Source organism: Triturus cristatus, chromosome 6 (assembly GCF_964204655.1).
Source record: "Triturus cristatus chromosome 6, aTriCri1.1, whole genome shotgun sequence".
NCBI lineage: Eukaryota > Metazoa > Chordata > Amphibia > Caudata > Salamandridae > Triturus > Triturus cristatus.
In genome coordinates, this window is record NC_140589.1 from 25,061,917 (window position 1) to 25,083,081 (window position 21,165).

At 50.9% G+C, this 21,165-nt stretch overlaps 1 protein-coding gene across 1 annotated transcript in view; it reads left to right on the top strand.

Annotated features, from left to right (window-relative positions):
* LOC146813668 (solute carrier family 22 member 7-like) overlaps positions 1-21,165 on the top strand; it is a 249,057-nt gene that overhangs the window by 171,979 nt on the left and 55,913 nt on the right. Inside the window, exons 5-6 of the mRNA XM_085610166.1 lie at positions 2,786-2,954; positions 3,093-3,216. Of these exons, the coding sequence (XP_085466292.1) occupies positions 2,786-2,954; positions 3,093-3,216 (293 nt within the window). The remainder of the gene's footprint in view (positions 1-2,785; positions 2,955-3,092; positions 3,217-21,165) is intronic.

Below are 21,165 nucleotides of genomic sequence, written 5' to 3' on the forward strand. Positions count from 1 at the left end.
AAGCAGAAAGAGGGAAAAGGTTAGAAATTAGCAGAAAGAGGAAAAATAGAGGGCAGGAGCGAGCAAAGAAGAGGAAGAAAAACGAGCAGAGGAGGAACAAAACGGAAGGAAGCCGAAAGTAGCGGACTTCAGTTGGACAAGAGGAGCGTCTTAGGGGGAGCCGGCATGAGGATCTGTTCCCCCTAAGACGTCTCATCGTATGTATACAGGAGATGAGCTATTGCCATTTAGTACGTCCCACCATAGATGTCAGAGGTACCCAGCTGAGGAGCCGAGCGGTTTATCCTCAGATAGTGTGTAATTCTGGGCAGCCCTTTGTTTTCTCTTTCTCGTTACCTGCGACTATGCTCGTTTCTAATTTGAAGAAGCTTCTGGCCTGCAGCACTTCAGATCTGTTGACCAACAACTCGGCTCACAAACCCAATTTTAAAGCTGGGTTAGTGAGTGTGCGCTCCCTGCACAAGCACACCCTATTTATTGAGCAAGTGCTTTCAGACTCAGACATGGATGCCTTCTTCTTAATGGAAACTTTATTGCATACGGCATTCTGAGTCACGCCGAGCATTTATCAAGCTATCCATTCTGATTGTGTCATGCACAGGAAAGACCGGATAAGGAAAAAAGGGCGGGTGATTATTGTTCAAAATGGTTTTCAGTGCAGCCCCTTCCAGCTTACTAATCTTAAAGGGGCTGAAAGTATGTTTTTTTCAAAATTTCTCTGGTCCCTCAACTTTCTTTTTCATGGGTGCCTGTGTATCGCCCACTGAGGCTGGCCTCAGAGTCTTGGGATGAGGTGAATCGTTCAGTGTCTTTTAGGTACTTAGGTACACCAATGTGACCTTGGTAGGTGATTTCCATTTACTTGTCGATATGATTACAGATAGCTCTGAGCGAGCTTTGGTGGAAGCCGTCATGCTCCTAATCTATTTTAAATATTTCAAGTGCGCTACACATCAAAGGGGGTGCTCATTCAACCTAATCTTCCCAAGCTTTTTTTAATCCCTTCTATGGTCAGATCATTTCCTGATCCCTTTTGCCTGGGATGCAAATTTGGTGTGTTGGTCAGAGCTCTTTGTAGCTGAGGCTTTGGAGTAAGGATAATGAGGCCAAAATTAACTCTCATTTTTGAGGACCTCTCTACTGGCTTTCTCAGGTGCGATGAACACAGATGCTGGGTTATTCAATATTTGATTGCAGGAGGCGGATGACGGTTGTTGCCTTCCATGCATGGTCTTGCATAATGCTGGCGATTCTTGGTAACTTTTGAGTATCTAACGGATGTTGCTTATTGTACGTTTATGGTAAAATGCCGACCTTAGCATAATGACGTTAATTCCTGGCAACTTGTGGGCATTTGTGGAATGATGCCCTGTGCCTGCTCTGGATAGGATGCTGGTCCCACTACAATAAGAACAACAAGGTGATGGATGGAAAGCTTGAATTAATCTCAGCCACTGACAATTGCTTGTGCCGCATCCCATTCCATTGCTTTTTTCCCACCATGCCTCCTCAGTATGGACTCAGCCATTTGCAAATCAGTCTTGACTTTGCTCCAATAGTCCAGCTCAAACTGCCAGGACAGGCCCTCCTTGAACAGTGTGTAAGATGAGAAGGGGATAGTGTCCCAGAGGTTCCAGCCTTGATAAGCGGATCAATTTTGGATGACTCCCATACCTCAAGATGGGGAACTCCTTGCCCATTAGGGCATTAAAGAAGAAAGTGTTTGAGGATATGTGGAGTGATAAGGTATGTAATTGATTAAATGGTATTTGTAGATAGTTGCAATCAGTTCTTGGAGTTTAGAAATACTTTTTGTTATAAAAATCAGCAGGATGCTCCAATTTGAGAGCCAAAACTAGCCAACAGTGTGCAGCCAACACGTGTTTCGCGCCATTGGAGGTGCGCAGACCTGGGGCTTTATCAAGGCAATAAGACAATCACTTTATAGGGCAGAGTACTGTAAACATGCCTTGTAGAGCGGAGGCGAGATGTATAATGGTCCTGGGCTGATGCTTTTCAGCAGGGCACGGGTATCAAAGACAAGGTCTGGGGAAATGATGGTCCTAGATGGGCGTCCGTTCATGGAGGTCAACTGCGGTTCATTGAGGGGGGCTGAAGGGGGGTCCACCAGCCCAGGACCATTATAGAAGCCGTTGGGGAACATATCTTGCACCTCTGATTTTGGACCCTATAGGCAGTAAGTAAATACATACAATGCGGCTCCTTTCTAATCTAGGGTCATTTCAGGCTGAGGTTTCCAGCAGTGTCTGCAGCGCACCAAGGCATAGATAATTCTCATCAAGAGCACTCGTCCAATAGAAATCAAGGCTTGAACGTCCACACTACATTAGTTTGTCAACTGAAAGCCCAGAACTGGAAAACTGACGTGTGATGAATATGATGACCCCTCTCAGCGTACATCGCATCTTTCAGTCAACACTCGGTCATCGCAACCTCAAGTCGAATAGGTGGAAACAGAACAGCCCGAGGACTGCAGCTACACGGAGACGAACTTTAACACACCCCGGGCCTCTATGTGGGGCGGTGGGTCTGCAGCCCCACCGCAGTGAAGCAAGCTCTCCAACCCCTTCTGGGCAGTGGGGACACCACTAGTTTAAAGGATTACAGTCGAAGAGAAACACTGATTCAATAATAAGCACATAAAACAGGCAAATTGAAAATACAATGTCCTTGATGGGCGCACAGATCTTGGGAGGTGGGTCATACCTTATATAATGATGCAACCAAAACGATTGAGATCTGATGAGTGTGCCTTGTTTTGCAGGTGTGGAGTGGGTGGACATGAAGCATCGCACGTTAGCCGGGTGCCTGACCAGCCTATGTTGGAGCATCGGGAACATGTTTCTGGCCCTGGTGGCGTACCTGATCCGGGACTGGCGCTGGCTTCTTGTTGCTCTCACGTCCCCCTGTATTCTGGGCATTATTAGCATATGGTGAGTGAGTTTATGTCCTCTCATTCTGCATGTCCTTCTTCTGAGAGACCTTACGCCCTTCCATGTCTGCTGTGTCGTGTCCTCCTTCTGATGTCTATACACAGTATTAGTGCGCCAGTCTCCTTTTGTCCCACACAGGTGGCTTCCTGAGTCTGCGAGGTGGCTTTTGGCCAAAGGGAAGGTGAAGGAGACCTATGCTTACTTGGTTCGTTGCTCTTCAATGAACGGCCAGGAATGTTTGTCTTCCAAAATCAACACTGAGGTGAGAGGATGTGTAGTGCTGCACTGTAGAGATGATGCCCAAAATTGATTCTCCCTCGACATCACACACTTACAGCTAAAATGCATTCAGAACGGTGAGGTCTGGATGCAGCACTGAGACGCTGATGCTACACACAGCAGATGAAGCGTTGTTACTCTTGGATAGGGCAGATCCTGCCTTCTCGTCCTTCTAACTCTGTCAGCTGCATCCGACGCAGTCCGCTTTACATCCTTTCTAAAGATTATACAGGAAGGGATGGGGATCAGTGGCACAGTCCTGAGATGGTCTCAATCAGATCCGAACAATTGATCCCCAGCAAATAAAATTATCAAACTCCCTCTCTAGTCCTTTGCAAGGAGTTCCTCAAGGGCCAAGACTCTCTCTGAAGCTTTTCAGTCTCTACATGGACCCCTTCCACTCCCTTCTGCGACAATTTAACGTCTCATTTCATCATTACGCAGAAGGCGCTCAGCTGTATTCATAAGTGTCCGTTCCGAAGAACAATAATGGCCCTGGTAAGACCCTAAGGTGTCTCCACTCCTGGATGTCAGCACACCTTCTCAAGCTACACATCATGAAAACAGGCCTTCACCCACACTACTCAACTCCCGTGCAACCGTGGTTTGATTTACAAACCTAATGAACTGCCAGTCGTCCATTGTTGTAAGCGCTAGATCACTAGGGTTCATTCTCAACCAAAACCTGAATGCGCAGGCCAAAACCAAACCAGACACATCCAAGGAATGGGATCCATGAGGCCAGCAGATGGCCTCCAAGGCAGGAGTTGAATCACTAGTCTTCACAAGAACCAAATACAAGCAATACATATTGGATTACAGAAGCCTGATTATAGATAATGAATCAAAATACTTCACTAAGAAAATTAAAGTCCCCAAGAACTCAGCTATGAAACCATTCAAAACAGTGCAAACACTCTCCAATCCTGAAACCCCAAACACTTTGGTGCCCGACCGAACTATGTGCAACAAAACAGCAACTTTCGACCAAGAAAAGGTACAGGAAATATACTGTAAATTCAACCCCAGTCAGAACACAAAATCGGCAGGAAATAGTTTGCATAGCGTAGAGATTACTTATGCCACCCTGTGGAGTTCCCTCTTTTGAATGAGGAGAAAGTCAAGATGCTTGTTGACCCCTCTAAGTCAGGTTTCCCTTCGTCCCTGTCGCCCAATAATCCTGCAGTCAGTAACCAATGCACTCCCGGTTCATCTGACTAGACTTTTAAATACGACCCTTCCAGCAGGAATCTTCCCCAATGATTGGAAGAAAGTTCCCTTGATGAAAAAGCCCTCACTTGACCCCAAAATTATAGACCCATTTCTAGGCTTCCATTCACAGCGAAGACAATGGGAAAACACCTCAACTCGCATCCTTTCAGGACAAGAATGAGATCTTAGATCATGGGCAATATGGTTTTAGGAAAAACCACAGTACAGAGCCAGCGCTGGTTGGGAGACAATTGTCTGAAGCTAAACTCTGAGAAGACAGAGGTGCTGCTTTTGGAAAGGAAGCAACTTTTTGGAATGCTACTTGGTGGCCTCTAGAGTTGGGTCCTCTTCCCCTTCCGGTCGCTAAGGTTAGAAATCCGGGGGTGGTTTTGATAGCAAGCTCAGGTTTTCAGATTGCATTAATCAAATTACATCATCCTGTTCCTAACTTTTAAGAACACTGAAAAAGATCCTTCCATTCATCCCTTCGATCTGCAGCAAACAGTAATCACGACATTGGTTCTCGCTAGGATTGACTACTCTGACGCCTTTTATATGGGCATACAAAAAGATGAATAAATTGCAAAAACTTGGAAAAGCGTCAGCTCGCATTCTCACGGAGATCCCAACATATGCATCAGTCTCCCAAACCATCAAGAGGCTTCATTGGCTTCCGGTTAGGAGAAGAGTAGCCCTTGAGGCACTCTTCTCAGAACATAAAACCCTTCACTATGAGAAAGATATTCCACTGGTATACCTCAAAAGACCCCTGCGCTCTGGCTCCACTAAATCGATGCCTATGTCTAAAATCAGGAAACCATCCTGGGAGGTAGAAGTCTCTCCGACGCCACCATTGAACTGTGGAACATGTTGCCTTTGCACCTCTAAGCCCAACCCACTCTCCTGCAGTCCAGGAAACATCTTAAAACCTGTCTCTGTTCACAGGCCCTCCCCCTATAATACCTCCTTTTTATCATATATACAGACTTGTTTTACCTACATCTCTTCTGATTCTAGTGCTAAGACGCCCTTGGGCAATCGAGCACTTTACAAACCATTCAATATCAATAATCCCTTTAAAATTGCAGCCCCAATACACATCTGCCTGTCTGGGGAGGTGGTTACACCTCCCTGGGACAGGGAACCTATTCTCCAGGCCTCCCCTGTCGGAGTTTCGGTCAGCAGCAGAAGGCCAGACCCGTGTCTGTGGCATCCATTTTGTGATGGCAGAGCTGTAGAAAGTCCTACCGGCTTATACCAGTGTGAACATGTCTCTCCCTCTAGAAGGATGGAATGCTATCCCCGCCGCCAGAACTGGCGGGGGGTAGTATTCCAAAGCGTTTGACACCAAACACGACATCTTTCCGTGCAGCCAGTCCAAAGTTAGCATTTACCGCGAGGTTATAATGCACTTAAGAGTATATGGTCAGGCTCCACCACAAACAGCATCAGAGGAGGTACTCCGAATGCTGCAGAGGGGCTCTGCTCATGCTTGGGCACCCTCTCACATAAAAACCAAGCACTCTGCCTTCAGGATTGTTAAGGCCTGCCATAGGAGTGACTTATAGGTTTTATATGTGTGTGCAATGGTAGTGATATAGGTAGCCTATACCACTGTAAGGGGTGCAGGCACCACCTTACCCAGGCTGCAGTAGCAGACCTGTGGTTCCATTTTGGAGTGCTTCGCAGGGGTGGCATAATACATGCTGCAGCCCCTGGTAGGCCTCTGAGGTACCTATGCCCTAGGTACATAGTATACCATATACTAGGGGCTTATAAGGCACTCCAGAATCCAATTAGATATGTACCTACTGTACATGGAAACCATTTTAGAGAGGAAGCAGCTAGGCTGTGGTCCTGATTAGCAGGGCCACAGCCAGACTAAGGTCGAAAAACAGTGAAACACCAGCAAAAAGTGGGGGTACCCATGTGAAGCAGATCCTACTCCCCTACCATGTGATCTTGGGCAAAGGATATCCCTGCGCTTCTTCTCCTGGTGTGACAAACAGATTTCAAGGAAGACATACATACCAAATTCCAAACATGCCTCCAGCACGGGTTTCGGTCACACATTCAAGGTCTTTAAACGGCTTCTGTAGAGGTGACCCTGTCCCTGGAGGTGCCTTGTGCAGGACTCCCATGTCCTGCAGTTCCTCACAATTTCGGTCCGTTAAGAAATGCTATGTTGACTTTCCCATAGGTACAAAAGCAGATAGGGAATTGCATTTTACGATTCCCTAAGCAGGAAATCATAAATAGGGATTTCCTTTTTGCGATTTCATAATCACATTTACAAAGCAATTCCTGAATGCTATATGGGCATTTAGTAAATACTATTACCATCGACTCCAAGTCGATGGTAACCATGTGCAATTTAAAAAAATGCACCTAAAAAGCATTTTTTAAATGCCATTTAGCACGCACATGCCCCTAGGGCATGAGCTTGCTTTACACGTACACCCCTTTTTCTGGGGTGCATTGAGGGGGGCCTTAGGCCCATAGGAACAAATGGTTTAGCCTTTCCTAAACTGTGATTTCCTAATAGCGATTCCTACTCTCTAGGAATCGCTCTTAGGGAATCTCTATTTTTGTACATTCCATTTTGCATTTCCTAAATAGTGATTTCTTAGGATTCGCTATTAAGAAAACGTTAAAACAGAATTTCGTGCATGTGGCCCCTTGGTGTCCCACATCAGCACAATGCAGACAGGGCAGCCCACCAAAAAGTGGGACAAACCTGCAGAGCATGGGACGATTGAGCACTGTTCACATGCAAAGTGTACCTGGCTGTATGTGAGCTGAGCTGTAGGACTGAGGGCTGCTTGGGAGCTGAGCTGGAGGACTGAGGGCTGCATGTGAGCTGAGCTGGAGGACTGAGGTGCTGCATGGGAGCTGAGCTGGAGGAATGAGGGCTGCATGGGAGCTGAGCTGGAGGACTGTGGGCTGCTTTGGAGCCGAGCTTGGGGACTGAGGGCTGCATGGGAGCTGTGTTGGAGAACTAAGGGCTGCATGGGAGCCGAGCTGGAGGAATGAGGTGCTGCATGGGAGCTGAGCTGGAGGACTGAGGACTGCATGGGAGCTGGGCTGGAGGGCGAAGGGCTGCATGGGAGCTGAGCTGGAGGACTGAGGACTGCATGGGAGCTGAGCTGGAGGACCGAGTGCTGCATGGGAGCTGAGCTGGAGGACTGAGGGCTGCATGGGAGCTGAGATGGAGGACTGAGTTATGCATGGGAGCTGAGCTGGAGGACTGAGGGCTGCATGGGAGCTGAGCTGGAGGTATGAGGGCTGCATGGGAGCTGAGCTGGAGGACTGAGGGCTGCTTTGGAGCCGAGCTTGGGGACTGAGGGCTGCATGGGAGCTGTGTTGGAGAACTAAGGGCTGCATGGGAGCCGAGCTGAAGGAATGAGGTGCTGCATGGGAGCTGAGCTGGAGGACTGAGGGCTGCATGGGAGCTGGGCTGGAGGGCAAAGGGCTGCATGCGACCTGAGCTGGAGGACTGATGGGCTGCATGGAAGCTGAGCTACAGGACTGAGGGCTGCATGGGAGCTGAGCTGGAGGACTAAGAGCTGCATGTGAGCTGAGGTGGAGGAATGAGGTGCTGCATGGGAGCTGGGCTGGAGGACGAAAGGCTGCATGGGAGCTGAGCTGGAGGACTGAGGATTGCATGGGATCTGAGCTGGAAGACTAAGGGCTGAATGGGAGCTGAGCTGGAGGAATGAGGGCTGCATGTGAGCTGAGCTGGAGGACTGAGGGGCTGCATGGGAGCTGAGCTGGAGGACTGAGGATTGCATGGGAGCTGAGCTGGAGGAATGAGGGCTGCATGGGAGCTGAGCTTGAGGACTAAGGGCTGTGAGCTGAGCTGGAGGAATGAGGTGCTGCATAGGAGCTGAGCTGGAGGAATAAGGGCTGGTTGTGTGCTGAGCTGGAGGACTAAGGGCTGCATGTGAGCTGAGCTTGACGAATGAGGTGCTGCATGGGAGCTGAGCTGGAATACTTGAGGGCTGTATGGGAGCTGAGCAGGAGGACTGAGGGCTGCATGGGAGCTGAGCTGCAGGACATGGGGCTGCATGGGAGCTGAGTTGGAGGACTGAGGGCTGCATGGAAGATATACTGGAGGACTGGGGGCTGCATGGAAGATATACTGGAGGACTGGGGGCTGCATGGAAGATATACTGGAGGACTGGGGGCTGCATGTAAACTGAGTTGGAGGAATGAGGACTGCATGGGAGCTGAGCTGTAGGACTGAAGGCTGCATGGGAGCCGAGCTAGATGACTGGGGGCTGCATGGAAGATATGCTGGAGGACTGGGGGCTGCATGGGAGTTGAGTTGGAGGATTAAGGGCTGCATGGGAGCTGAGCTGGAGGACTGAGGGCTGCATGGGAGCTGAGCTGCAGGACATGGGGCTGCATGGGAGCTGGGCTGGAGGGCGAAGGGCTGCATGGGAGCTGAGCTGGAGGACTGAGGGCTGCATGGGAGCTGAGCTGCAGGACATGGGGCTGCATGGGAGCTGTGTTGGAGGACTGAGGGCTGCATGGAAGATATACTGGAGGACTGGGGGCTGCATGTAAACTGAGTTGGAGGAATGAGGACTGCATGGGAGCTGAGCTGTAGGACTGAGGGCTGCATGGGAGCCGAGTTAGATGACTGATGGCTGCATGGGAGCTTAGGTGGAGGACATGGGGCTGCATGGGAGTTGAGTTGGAGGATTAAGGGCTGCATGGGAGCTGAGCTGGAGGACTGAGGGTTGCATGATGTTGTCAAGGCATGTCTTAAGAGTCTAGCACGGTCATGGCAGTGCAGGTTGTCCTGCGCACAACTAGCTCACTGCCATCTGCATGTTGACCGTGGGTTTTAGGAACCATGGGGAGCTGGGGGTATATATTCCCCCCATATTTTGGAGTGGGGGCATGCTGGGGACAATATTCCACCACACACGAGAGATTTTGCAATGAAACTAAAGATAAACAGCTGCAGACAGAACATGTTTCTCTGACGCCACGCTGCTCTTCTCCTGTCTCCTTGAAGCCCTGAAAACTGAGAGCAAACTCTGGGGGTGCAGGACCTTTTTGTTCTGTTTATTATTTAATTGTGGTTATTCAGGTGCAGGGCCTCTCCTAAAATCATTCTGTTTGCCAAGCACGGTGGCTCAGCATAGCAGGAGAAGCAGGGGGTGCACTTTAATGTTAATGTTACTGCAGGCTCGCTGATGAGAAAAAGAAGGATTTTGGCAGAGAGTCAACACTTTAAGACAAGCTGACCACTGAGGCCAGACTCTCTAGTGCTCAGAGGAGGGCAGACAGGAGGGGCTGGGGCTGGGGCAGCAAGCTGACCACTGAGGCCAGACTCTCTAGTGCTCAGAGGAGGGCAGGCAGGAGGGGCTGGGGCAGCAAGCTGACCACTGAGGCCAGACTCTCTAGTGCTCAGAGGAGGGCAGGCAGTAGGGGCTGGGGCAGCAAGCTGACCACTGTGGCCAGACTCTCTAGTGCTCAGAGGAGGGCAGGCAGGAGGGGCTGGGGCAGCAATCTGACCACTGAGGCCAGACTCTCTAGTGCTCAGAGGAGGGCAGGCAGGAGGGGCTGGAGCAGCAAGCTGACCACAGAGGCCAGACTCTCTAGTGCTCAAAGGAGGGCAGGCAGGGGGGGCTGGGGCAGCAAGCTGACCACTGAGGCCAGACTCTCTAGTGCTCAGAGGAGGGCAGACAGGAGGGGCTGGGGCAGCAAGCTGACCACAGAGGCCAGACTCTCTAGTGCTCAAAGGAGGGCAGGCAGGAGGGGCTGGGGCAGCAAGCTGACCACTGAGGCCAGCCTCTTTAGTGCTCAGAGGAGGGCAGACAGGAGGGGCTGGGGCAGCAAGCTGACCACTGAGGCCAGACTCTCTAGTGCTCAGAGGAGGGCAGGCAGGAGGGGCTGGGGCAGCAAGCTGACCACTGAGGCCAGACTCTCTAGTGCTCAGAGGAGGGCAGGCAGGAGGGGCTGGGGCAGCAAGCTGACCACTGAGGCCAGACTCTCTAGTGCTCAGAGGAGGGCAGGCAGGAGGGGCTGGGGCAGCAATCTGACCACTGAGGCCAGACTCTCTAGTGCTCAGAGGAGGGCAGGCAGGAGGGGCTGGAGCAGCAAGCTGACCACAGAGGCCAGAGTCTCTAGTGCTCAAAGGAGGGCAGGCAGGAGGGGCTGGGTAAACAAGCTGACCACTGAGGCCAGACTCTCTAGTGCTCAGAGGAGGGCAGACAGGAGGGGCTGGGGCAGCAAGCTGACCACTGAGGCCAGCCTCTCTAGTGCTCAGAGGAGGGCAGGCAGGAGGGGCTGAGGCAGCAAGCTGACCACTGAGGCCAGACTCTCTAGTGCTCAGAGGAGGGCAGGCAGGAGGGGCTGGGGCAGCATGCTGACAACAGGGAGTGGGCAGGAGAGTTTGGGGCAGCAAGAACAGATGGTGGCCGAAGGGTACAGGGAAAGAAACTGACAATGAGGGCAGGTGGGGGGAGTTACAGAAGCAAGCTAAAAATGGAGGGGGAGGGGCTAGGGTTGATAAACCTGCTCTTACCTTCATCCTTAGCACTGGTCTCCATCTGGTGCTGTCCTCAGTAGATGGAAAAAAGCGATCATCAATTTCCTTTTGTAGAAGCCAGACTTGGACCACTGGTCAGAAGGTAGCTATAGTTTCATCTTTTGTTTGCTGGCTGGATACGTTTAGGCCCCTGTTTAGCCACTGAGCCGCCCCTGTGGCTGTACTGAACGACATCAGATAAGATTTCAAGGATGGCATTTCCACCTGCCTCATCTTGCTGTAGCATTTGCGTTGACCTGTGCTTCTTGAAAGCTTGTGTTGCTGATATAACCATCATTTCTGTACTGACCTATGCCGATGAATGCTACATAGGCCCTCCTGAGGCAGCAGTTTATAAACTTCAAGGCGTTTAGAATATGACACCAAGACTTGTCCTAATTTTAGGACATTTGCCTGGTTCTCCGAGGTTCGCCGTGAGCGGCAGGGATTGGCAGTTTGTAGATGGATCCATTATAAGGTGTTCTGCTTTGCCCACAGGGCCCGTCAAGAGGCGAGCCCCATGATGCTTGTGTGTTTGCTTCCAAGTCTGCGTGATGCCTTCATGTTGGCCCTTTCCTCCTGCCTTCAGTCCCCTGATTCAGAAGGGCCCATACAGGGCGGTCGGGTCTGGGGCGAGGGGCATGTTCCTTCCCTTTAGCTGCTTCTTCTATTTGGAGGGCACTCTGTCGTGGCCTGGGTAGAATAGAGGACCCTTCTATATATATTATCTTCATGGCTTTTCTGATGTTAGTTGAGCTCCAAGAGGCCTCAGCACGTTTGTTGCACTATAAGTAACAACTCGTTTCAGCTCCTACTTTGCATGTTTAGGTTTTAAATATATTCACTGGGGGCCTCAGGCACTCAATGCAGGGCTGGTGGCAGTTTTAGAAGAAGTGGAGCAGAACGGCCAGGTTGTGTCTCTTGAACTTTGTGATGGAGCACAGAGGATAGCTCAGGTGTCTGACGCTAGACCCACTGGTAGACTGGGCGATAGCCGGGCTGTATTTAGCCTTGATGTCTAACCAGACGCATACATCTGCCACCTAAAGCAAATGCCTCTGTGATCAGTTTCTGAGAGTGCATTTTAAGACAGATGTAGTATTTAGTTTCACATATGCCTTGTGTGTTTTTTCTCTGGGGTGGTGTCTATCCAAAGGCACAAAATGTATTCCCCTTGTGTAGGTATTGCATTACTGTGTCTTACCTCTTCAAATTACTGAAGTCTGGCAGAAAAATTTAAAACGTATTCGACTGTCAAACCAATCCTAGATCTGTCAAAAACATCATAAATCTGATATTGTGTATAGGCTTTGCACAAAAAAAACACTGTTTGTGCCAGTGTTACAATGACAAACTGCTTACCATGTGGTCTCTGTTGTGCCCTCTCTTGTGGCCATTCGAGGTCGCCCTTTTCTCAAGGATCCATCCCGGATTGCCTAAAAACTGGCCAAGTCATCCTCATCCAAAAAAAACCAACAGTAAACCCTTCAGGCCCAAATAACTTCCGACCGATAACCAACATTCCCATGCTAGCCAAAGTAATGGAAATATTTATTCAACAACAACTGAACTAACACATTATGTATTTCAAGCTATTAGACGACTGCCGATCAGGATTCAGACCTGGGCGCAGTACTGAAACAGCAATGTTCGAGGCATATGAGCTGCAGATTATACACTGTGCATAGATCGCCATCTGGTGTTGGGCCCGGATGTTTGCAGTTTGTTTCTCCTCTTGGAAAGTCTTTGGGAGTCACGAGGTCGGTGACTCCTCCTCTGGTTAGTATTGCGCATGGGCTTCGGCTCCATCCTCAGATTGTTTTTTTCCGCCATCGACGATGTAAAACTTCGCGCTCCGGTTCCGAACTTCCCAGTTCACCGATCGACGCACAAATCCTCGCTCATTGAGCTTCTTCAAAGACATAAATCATCTTATTCATCTTCTCTTCGGCACTTCTTCGATTCCGGTGGTCGACGGCGGCCTTCGGGCCTATTCCGGCTCCGGTCTCGGCTGATGGAAAGAACTCCCTTCAAGAAGTGCCCTCGATGTGGGTCCAAGTTTCCCCACACCGATCTCTATGAGGTGTGCAACCTCTGCCTCTCCCCAGAACACGAGGCCCGAGACTGTCCCGACTGCAAGTCTTTTCGCTCAAAAAAGACCATTCAAGATCGACGGGCTAGACGCAACATGGCGCACTCCTCGACCTCCGCTCCAGTCGACATCTTCGGGGACGACGTCGAAGCTCCGGGACAGCAGGACATCGAACAGGAGGACGACGACCTCGTCAGCGCTTCCGAGGCCGACGACTCAGATGTGGAGGACATCGCCCCTGCGCAGCTGGTCGTGAGTACAATTTCCCCTCCCACGCCCACGCCGATACCGAAAAAGGCTTCGGTCACACCTTCGCCTCCGGGCCTAGGCAAGACCAAGGACACTGCTTCTCACACCCCACCTTCGGGCCCGGTAAAGAAGCCTACTAAGCCTTCTGGCAGCTCGGGCTCAAGCCAGCCGGCCACCGGTGCCGACAAACACCCTTCGGCACCGAAGAAAAAATCGGACTCCACCTCCACACCGAACCCGGCACCGAAGCCTTCGGTGCCGAAACCTGCTCCTCCGGCACCGACCAAACATCACAAGACCCTCGGCACCGACACTCCCGTGCCGAAACCTTCTTCGGCACCGACCAAAAAAACGGAGGTTCCTAGGAAGCACGGCTTCGACAAACCTAAAAAGCCGTCAGCCTCGAAACCTTCGGCGCCGACCGAACAACTAGTGTCACAGGAGCTCTTCACACCGGATCATTTGCAAAAAACCCTCACCAAGGATCCAAAGACCGGACACTTGACATTGTCTTCAAAAAAGAGACACTTGGACAAGCCGGCTCCACCTCCACCTCCAAAGAGAAAGGACATTGCTACCTCTCCTTTCAGGGTGCCTTCCCCACCTCCTCTACCTCCTCCACCCTCTCCACCTCCACCCCCTCCACCTCATCATTCCCCCACCTTGTCTCCTGTCCCAGACGATTTGGGGGACCCTTACTATGATCCAGCAGATGTGCCACAAGATCCCACCCCTACTGGATCTCCAGACCTATGGGATGATTATAACAATCCGGACATCCCAGATGTCCCACAGGATGACCTTTATCCATCTAGGCCATCCCCTTCTGAAGATTCCTTGGGCTTTCACCACTTGTTACAACGGGCGGCACACTACCACGGGGTGGAGTTACATACCGACCCAGTGGAGGAGGACTTCCTCCTAGACACCTTTGACGATACACATAGGTCCACTGCCATTCTACCTATGTTAAAGGGCGTAATTAAACATGCCCCTGAGGTTTTTAAAGACCCAGTCAGGGCCAGGGTCCTAAACCCTCGGATAGAAAAGAAATACAAAGCCGCCCCTACAGACCCTTCTAACATTAAGGGCCCTGCACCATTAGATTCCCTAGTGGTATCTACAGCCAGGAAGCGCTCAAATTCTCAGGCGTCAGGCGAGGCACCACCACCTGACAAAGAGTCCAAGCTCCTAGATGCGTCAGGGAAGCGCACTGCGTCACAAGCGGCCAATATATGGCGTATTGCCAATACGCAAGCACTGTTAGCCCGATACGACAGGGCGCACTATGATGAGCTAGAGACCATCATGCGCCATCTCCCTGAAAAGTACAAGACTAGGGCTAATGAACTTATTCAAGAGGGAAAAATAACCAATACCTCAATACGATGTGCCCTAGATGCAGCAGATACAGCCTCCAGTGCCATAAACACCAGTGTCCTTCTCCGTCGCCATGCCTGGCTCAGGGTTTCAGGGTTTAAACCAGAGGTTCAAGCCTCTATACTAAATCACCCATTCGACCAAGATCATCTATTTGGCCCTAAAGTAGATGAAGCCCTGGAAAAAATAAAAAAAGATACAGACACAGCGAAATCTATGGGAGCCCTACAAACACAGACTCCCAGACGCTCCTTTCGCCGTTCTTCCTTTCGGGGCACGGGCAGAGGCTACTCCTCGGACAGTGCATCCGTCCTATAAATCCCCTCCTCAGTCTACCTTCACGAAGGGTTATCAAAGAGGCGGATACAGAGGCAATAATAATAAGGGCAGAGGCAAAACAAATACCGCCCGCTCTGCCACACCTCCTGCCCAATGACTTTGCCCTGCTCCCTCCAGACCATTCCTCTCCGGTCAGAGGCAGACTACGGCATTTCCTTCACGTCTGGGAGACAATCACCTCAGACAGATGGGTGACACAAATTATTCAGTCAGGGTATTGCCTAGAATTAACATCTACACCCCCCAACATTCCACCCAGGCATCGCCCTATGTCGCAAGAACGTACAGCGCTACTAACACAAGAGGTGATCTCTCTCCTCCAAAAAGGAGCAATAGAGCAGGTCCCCATAAATCAACATTTAGGGGTCTACTCCCTGTACTTTCTAATTCCAAAGACAGACGAGACCCTATGACCTATCTTAGATCTCAGACCTCTAAACACATTCATTCGGACCATTTTCACATGGTAACCCTCCAACAGGTTCTTCCACTTCTCTCCCAGAATGACTTTCTCACCACTCTGGACTTGAAAGACGCGTACTTTCACATCCCAGTACACCAATCTCACAGAAAGTACCTCAGGTTTGTGGTAGACGGACAACACTACCAGTTCAAGGTGCTCCCGTTGGGGGTAACAACAGCACCAAGGGTGTTCACCAAGTGCCTGGCAGTAGTGGCTGCACACCTCAGAAGACAGTACATTCACGTCTTCCCCTATCTGGACGATTGGCTGATAAAAGCCACGTCCTACCAACAATGTGTGCAACATACCGCCGCTACAGTCCAACTACTTCACCAGCTAGGCTTCACAGTGAACCATCAAAAATCCCACCTGGTACCATCACACACAAAACAATATCTCGGTGCCACCATAGACACCTCAAAGGCCATAGCCTATCCCAACCCTGCCAGGATTGCAAAAATACAGGCGCTGCGTCAAAAATTCCTATCCCAACACTCTCTCCCAGCAAGAGTGTTTATGCAGCTCATAGGGATGATGGCCTCTTGCATCTTTATAGTGCCCCATGCAAGACTCCAAATGCGCCCTCTCCAAGAGTGCTTGGCGCGACAGTGGAACCAGGCCCAGGGACAACTGACAGATCTGGTGTTGGTAGACGGTCGCACCCATCGCTCTCTGCAGTGGTGGAACACCACAAATCTTTCCAGAGGTCGACCGTTCCTGGACCCGGTCCCACAAATAATCCTAAAGGCAGATGCATCGCTCTCCGGCTGGGGATTTTAGGGCACATGGACGCCGCAACAGAAGTTACTCCACATAAACCATCTGGAGTTACTGGCGATCTTCCTCGCCCTAAAATCCTTCCAGGCGCAGATTTCAGGCAAAGCAGTCCTCATTCGCACAGACAACATGACTGCCATATACTACATTCAAAAACAGGGGGGCACATGCTCTCCACAGCTCTCTGTTAGCACAGAGCATATGGAGATGGGCAATTCCACAAAAGATTTTTCTCCTAGCCCAACACGTCCCAGGAGTACAAAACACCGTGGCAGATCTGCTGAGCAGACAGACACAGCAGATCCACGAGTGGGAACTTCACCCACAGGTTCTTCACCCGTTCTTTCAGAAGTGGGGGCATCCACACATAGACCTATTCGCCACCCACGAAAACAAAAAATGCCCAAGCTTCGCCGCCAGATATCCACACCCATTGTCCAAAGGCAATGCGATATGGATGAACTGGTCAAACAAATTTGCATACGCTTTTCCCCCTCTCTCACTAATTCCATTAGTGGTGCGGAAGCTACAGCAGCATTCCCTAACTCTGATCCTAGTAGCTCCAACATGGGCCAGACAACCGTGGTACACCACACTGCTGGAACTCTCAGTAGTACCACACCAAAAGCTACGCCTCTCACCATGCCTCCTAACCCAGAACCCTGGAGAGATCAGGCACCCGGACCCAGCTCAACTCAACCTTGCGATCTGGCTCCTGAGGTCCTAGAATTTGGATACCTTAACCTTCCCCCTGATTGCATGAACATTATCAGGGAAGCTAGACGCCCTACTACTAGGGCGTGCTATGCAGCAAAGTGGAAAAGATTTGTTGTTTACTGCCACAACAACACAATCAATCCCTTAAATGTATCCATACAGCACATTATATGTTATTTACTCCATTTACAAAGGTGTGACCTAGCATATACCTCCATTCGGTTGCACCTCTCTGCAATTGCTGCCTATTTACAAAACAGGCAGCACCTCTCACTTTTCAAAGTGCCTGCCATCAAAGCCTTTATGGAAGGCCTCAAAAGAGTAATTCCACCCAGAGTGCCACCCTCACCTGTTTGGAACTTGAATATAGTCCTCACACGGTTAATGGGACCCCCTTTCGAACCATTACAAAAGTGCGAGCTGCAATTCCTCACATGGAAGACAGCTTTTCTAGTGGCCATCACTTCCCTCAGAAGAGTTAGTGAAATACAAGCACTCACTATACAGGAACCTTTTCTTCAGATGCATCACAACAAGGTTGTACTCCGCACCAATCCCAAATTTCTACCCAAAGTCATTTCTCCATTCCATCTAAACCAGTCGGTAGAATTACCAGTCTTTTTCTCGCAACCCCAAACAGTTGCGGAAAGAGCCTTACACACACTGGATGTTAAAAGGGCTTTACTTTACTACATCCAGAGAACACAACGTTTCAGGTAAACCAAACAGCTATTTGTTTCCTTCTCCCCACCACACAAAGGCAACCCTATTCCCAAATCAGGGATAGCTAGGTGGATTGTAAAATGCATACAGATTTGCTACCACAAAGCAAAACGAACGCTATCGGTTCCCCCTAAAGCCCACTCTACAAGGAAGATAGGGGCTTCTATGGCTTTCCTAGGGAACATACCACTAGATGACATCTGCAAAGCAGCGACATGGTTAACACCGCACACCTTCACAAAACATTATTGTGTAGATGTGCGTTCGAGGCATGTGGGCTGCTGAATTCATATCTGTGCATAGATCGCCGCCTAGTGTTGGGTCCGGATGTTTGCACGTTGTTGTCCTGGAAGAGTCTTCGAAGTATCCTTGGATAGGTGACTCCTCCCCTGGACTACAGTGCGCATGGGCATCCTCTCCATCCTCAGATTGTTTTTTTCCGCCATTGGGTTCGGATGTGCTATCTTAGCTCAAGTTAGGAATATATTTGGTCGAGGCCAAAAGGCCTTTAGTTCGCGTCGGTACTGTTTATCGATCGGGTTTCGATAGCATTTGGTTAGTTTACTAACTTTCAGCACCGACTTCTTTCGCATTTACCTGTCCATCGACTACTTCGACGATGGAATCCAGGACGCCATTCAAAAGGTGTCCGGTATGCAATGCGAAGTACCCACACATCGACGTCCATCCGGTGTGCAACAAATGCCTTTCGCCGGACCACGACGAATCGACATGCATGGCCTGTGCCCGGTTCCGTTCCAAGAAGACTCTAAGGAACCGAAGAGCGGCGAGACTCGAGGCGCGGCACGCGGCACCGGCCCCAACAGACATCTTCGACGAGGCCGACGTCGAAGAATTAGAAGTCATACCCTCCAGTCCCGTTTCCGAACACGACCCCGGATCGGACGAGGGCGACGAGTCACTCTTCCACAGAGGTGAAGACGACACCGAGGTAGGAGACGACGAGGAGGCCTTAGGGGCCGAAGAGAGTAGCTCCAATGATGAACAAGGCCTACCTGTTCACACCGAAGAAACACCAGCGCCACAGCCTTTGGCTCCGGTCGAGGGATCGCCTTCGGGCCTTACCCGAGACCCATCCCGTAGTTCTTCGGCCCCGCCCTCGGGCCCGGCCTCGGACGTTCAGCGGCAGCCATTGCTGCATAAGCCAGCTGGTTTCCCTACCACAAAACCGAAACCGAAAGCTGCTCCGGTTCATACGAAACCGAAACTGAAAGTGGCGCTGGTCGGATCGAGGCCTTCCACGCCTTCGACGCCAGCGCAACGCGTCGGCACCGACCGCACCAAGAGGGACTTTGGTGCCGAACTGGAATCGGGCGACATCGGAGTCGACAAGCGGAAAAAGGCCATCGGCACCGAGAAACCTACTCGGCTACCGACGCCAACAACACCGAGGGCAATACCGCCTGCTTCGCCTCGCGTCGCTCCCTCGACGACGCCGATGCCTCACCTATCGAGGACGTCGACGGTGATCTCCACACCTCGACTCGAGGACCCGCCGGCACCGAAAAAATCCACGCCCGGCTCTACGAACCTGCCCGGTGCCAAAGCCTCAAAGGCGCCCCAAGTGCGGCCTGCTGCGACGCAAAGCAACAAAACCACGGCGGCCCTCAAAGACCCGTCGGGTTCCGGCCCGATCGGAGCTCCAGCAACCTCTACGGGGCCAGCCAACATTACCTTCGGCTTGCCTCCGTCCACAATCCCAAAGATGTTCCAACTCAGGACACGGGTTACCCAGACTCCGGTTCCACCGGACGAGACGTCTCCGTCACGTGTCATTGACGCCGACACTGGCAGGATGATTCTCCACGACCGAAGAATAACTTCGGAACCGCCATTGGACCCTTTCAGGATCCCACTAAAAAGGAAGCTGCCGGTGGAATCAGAACCTCTCCTTTATGAACCGTTCCATTCCTCCTACCAGGATCCACACCGGTTCTCCCCCACGCGCTCCGACACGGATGCATTGGAGGACTACATGGATGACCAAGCACCCTACCATGTAGACACAGACCCTGATGACCAGCAGGACCCTGATCAAACTTGGGGCGACCCTGCAGACCCCAGTGCACCTCTCGATACACAGGACCCACAACTCTATGGGGCAAAAACATCTCCCACGGAGGATACTGCGGCGTTCAACGCTCTTATTGAACGTGCTGCAAATAACCATGGGGTACAGCTTCACTCAGATACCATCGAAGATGACTTTCTAATGGACACTTTTGCATCCTCTGAAAGACATGCAAAAACTCTGCCAATGCTGAAGGGGGTCCTCAAACCAGCTAAGGACATTTTCAAGGAACCCATCAGGGCACGAGTGATAAACCCCAGGATTGATAAAAAATACAGATCAGCACCTGGGGATCCTACTTACATCAAAGGACAATTACCACTCGACTCCATCGTCGTAGCGAATGCTCGCAAGAGGGCACACTCGCAAACGACGGGTGACGCTCCTCCCCCGGACAAAGAGTCCAAGGTGCTAGAGACCTCCGGCAAGCGAGTTGCCGCCCAGGCTGCCAACATATGGCGCATAGCCAACACTCAAGCGCTCCTCGCTCGCTACGATAGAGCGCACTATGACACATTGGAGCAACTACTCCAACATCTCCCTGACCAGTTCAAAGAAGGTGCAGAAATTCTTATCAGAGAGGGACAGCTACTCACAAATGCTTCCATCAAATGTGCACTAGATGCTGCAGACACGGCTGCCAGGGCCATAAACACAAGCGTCATGCTGCGACGACATGCCTGGCTACGAATCTCAGGATTCAAGCCTGAGGTACAAAACAACATACTGAACCAGCCCGTCAACCCCGACTATTTATTCGGCCCAGAGGTTGACACCACCCTCGAAAAGATAAAAAAGGACACGGACACTGCAAAGTCCATGGGCGCCCTCCAAACTCAGTCCTTTCGGAGCGGCTCCTTTCGTCGCCCCGGAAACAAGGGGGCAGGTAGAGGACAGGGGTCACAACAAACGTATAACAAAGGCAATACACAGACCACCTACGATAAAAACACCCGAGGTGGATATCGTGGCTCCAGTACAAAGGGCAGAGGACGTGGCTACGGCAACACCAGGTCCTCCCCCAAGAACAAGCAGTGACGCCCTCTCCCTTCCTCCCGACCACATAACACCTGTCGGGGGAAGACTACAAAGGTTCCTGTCCACGTGGACCTCCATCACCACGGACAGGTGGGTCAAAGATATTATAAAATACGGTTACTGTCTGGAGTTAACCTCCACTCCACCCACAATACCACCAAGAAACCGTCCTATGTCCTCAGAGCACTTAACGCTCTTACAGCAAGAGGTGCAAAGTATGCTTCTAAAAGGCGCTATAGAGGTCGTCCCCATCCACGAGCAGGGTACCGGGGTGTACTCCCTCTACTTTTTAATTCCAAAAAAGGA